The following is a 2626-nucleotide window of genomic DNA, read 5'->3' on the forward strand; positions in this document are numbered from 1 at the left end:
TTTTTTCTCGAGATTTTTTTTATTAAAATTTTTTCCACTGCATTTTATTTTATTTTGCATCACAGACTTTGAGCGTTAAGACTTAGAAAATTAGTGCCCAATAATTATTGTAGAAAGAATTCAAATAGAAAATTTTTTGAGAAAAAACCATCATTGATATTATCCAGTCAAGAATCCAATAGTATCAGGGGTAAATATTAATTAATTAATTAATTTCTGATTAATTGATTGCAACTAAATTTTCGAGAAAGCTAGATTTTTCTCTTAAATTATTCTACATGCGCATTTATTATTCACACAAATGAAAAAATGGCATTAATTCTCTGAGGAATTCCCCAGAGACCTGAAACCCCCAAATTTATTGTTGATCCTGGGGGGGAGAACGTTGAAGATCTGCGACTTTGGTACTGCGTGCGACCTGAACACCTACATGACGAACAACAAGGGTTCAGCAGCGTGGATGGCTCCAGAAGTCTTCGAGGGCTCCAAATACACTGAGAAGTGTGACATCTTCAGTTGGGGAGTAATCCTGTGGGAAGTGCTGACGAGGAGAAAGCCTTTCGACGACATTGGAGGATCCGCTTACAGAATCATGTGGGCAGTGCATGTTGGTCAACGCCCACCACTCATCGAGGGTTGTCCCAAGCCCATTGAGGACCTTATCACGAGGTTCATTGATTTTTGTTAACTCTCCCTCAATTGAATCGTAATCTTCTTCAGAAGTGGGCCTACGATAAAATGTAGCGTGACTCTTCCATGGCGAATTTAATTCTCTGCAGAAAAAGTCATATAACATTTTCTCATAGGACTGCTGGTTAAAGAGTTAATTGAGCTAATTAATCCCGAAACATTCAGGTGTTGGCAGAAAAATCCTGAGGGCCGCCCTGGGATGGAGGACATCGTCACAGTAATGACTCATTTGTCAGAGTTCTTCAGCGGAGAGTTGGAACCGGTGGAGTATATTCGAAGTAATCATCTGGCGGTCCCTAATTGCCTCAAGACGATTTCCTTGATTAATTAATGAATAAAATTCATTTTTTTCGTTCAGGCGCGAGTGAAGATTTCGAGGAAATGGATAACGAAGACGATACGATAGACATGACGTGGAATGAATCGAGTCAGGTGGACAGAACTCCTCGGGATGACAATCAGGAGACTTTGGCGGGGAAATCAAATAATGAACTAGGGAAAAGGGAAAATCCTGAATTCGTGGAAGAGATAGATAACGCGACTCCGAGGATGACACGGCCTCCAGGAGCTCCAGTGAGATCTGGGGGAATCGCTTCGATGGAGGGGCAAGGTCATCAACCCCTTCATATTGATTGTGATCCGGTAATTGAGAGTTTTCGTTGATTAATTATGAAGTTCCAGGTAAAATGGACATTTTATTGAATTTATTGCCAAAATATCTCGAGAATAAATGGCTTTAGGGGAAATTCACGGAAAACATTTTTGTGGGAAATTTGATCCTGCTCAAAAAAGTTCTTATTGGATTTTGCTCTCGAACCACTGGTGCAGGAGATATTGAGAATTTAATGTGAAATTTGGGTTTTTTTTTGGGCGCAGGGCGCCTGGGAACTTCAGTCCTCGACAGACGCGTCCTGGGAGCTCCAGAATATGGCAGGACTCGACAAGATGGGTCTAAAGGTGAAGAAGAATAGCGAGCAAATACCTGGTGAGTGTTTTTCCATTCACGTAACTAGAGAAGACTTTTGAGGACTCCAGAAATTACGGATTTGTTCTCTATTTCGTTATATCTCTTGAGCCGATGGATTTAGGAAAAAAAAATAAAAGTGCATTTTCCTAAAGAATTCAATTGCCCACAAAAAAGTCTTTACACTTCTCCTTGTAAGTGCACTCACTCCACAGTTATCTGGGAAATTAACCAGGAAAACTTCCGTCTCATTGAGAATCATTTTCAGAATCAAAATAAATTGGCGAAAAATTGATGCGAAATCTTCCCGAGTGACGTGAAACTCTGGGGCAGTGGGACAATAAGTAATGAGTCATTACGTGGTAATAATAGCAACCTCCACGAATTTCGGGCGAGACAACAAGCCATGAAATGCAAATTCAACGGTTTTTCCAAAAATTCAAGTTCGAAAAACGAAACCACCTGAAAAAACAATATCCACACGTGGAATATCCATAGAAATTTATAATCCGGGTATTATCAATATATCGCGAGTGTATATTGCCTCAGCTTACGTGATCGACGCAATGGAAGGCGGTAATTCCCCTCCCAATGGTCTTCGGGGTAGAGTAGAATTTATTTTGAGTACGAGAAAAAAGCCTCCGCGATTTGAAACTCTGACTCACGGACAAAACTCGGACAGTCCCAGCCAGACAACGATGCCAGGGGTCTCGAGAGTCATCGTTTCAATCTGTCAAGATAAAAAAAATGAAGACCTCCGTCTGTTTTTTCGTTGAGATTGATTGAATGAGTGCATTTATCGATTTTCAGAAATCGGTTTTCTGGGACCATCTCGCGAACGCTGGGACTCAGAAGGAAAAGTGTAGAAACTTTTCTGTAGGAAATTTTATTTTCTACGAAAAGCTCTTTTTACCTTCTCTCTAACTAGGTATTGCCCTTTGCGCGCGTATTCATTGTACGCGGTGAAAGAGG

At 40.7% G+C, this 2626-nt stretch overlaps 1 protein-coding gene across 1 annotated transcript in view; it reads left to right on the forward strand.

Annotated features, from left to right (window-relative positions):
- The window catches only part of LOC105263150 (mitogen-activated protein kinase kinase kinase 7), a gene marked incomplete in the record, with an annotated part of 8114 nt that overhangs the window by 2137 nt on the left and 3351 nt on the right, over nt 1–2626 (forward strand). The window contains 4 exon segments of the mRNA XM_011299177.1: nt 340–669; nt 856–968; nt 1049–1332; nt 1567–1675. Of these exon segments, the coding sequence (XP_011297479.1) occupies nt 340–669; nt 856–968; nt 1049–1332; nt 1567–1675 (836 nt within the window).

The sequence above is a fragment of the Fopius arisanus genome, unplaced genomic scaffold (assembly GCF_000806365.1).
Source record: "Fopius arisanus strain USDA-PBARC FA_bdor unplaced genomic scaffold, ASM80636v1 scaffold00013, whole genome shotgun sequence".
Taxonomy (NCBI): Eukaryota; Metazoa; Arthropoda; class Insecta; order Hymenoptera; family Braconidae; genus Fopius; species Fopius arisanus.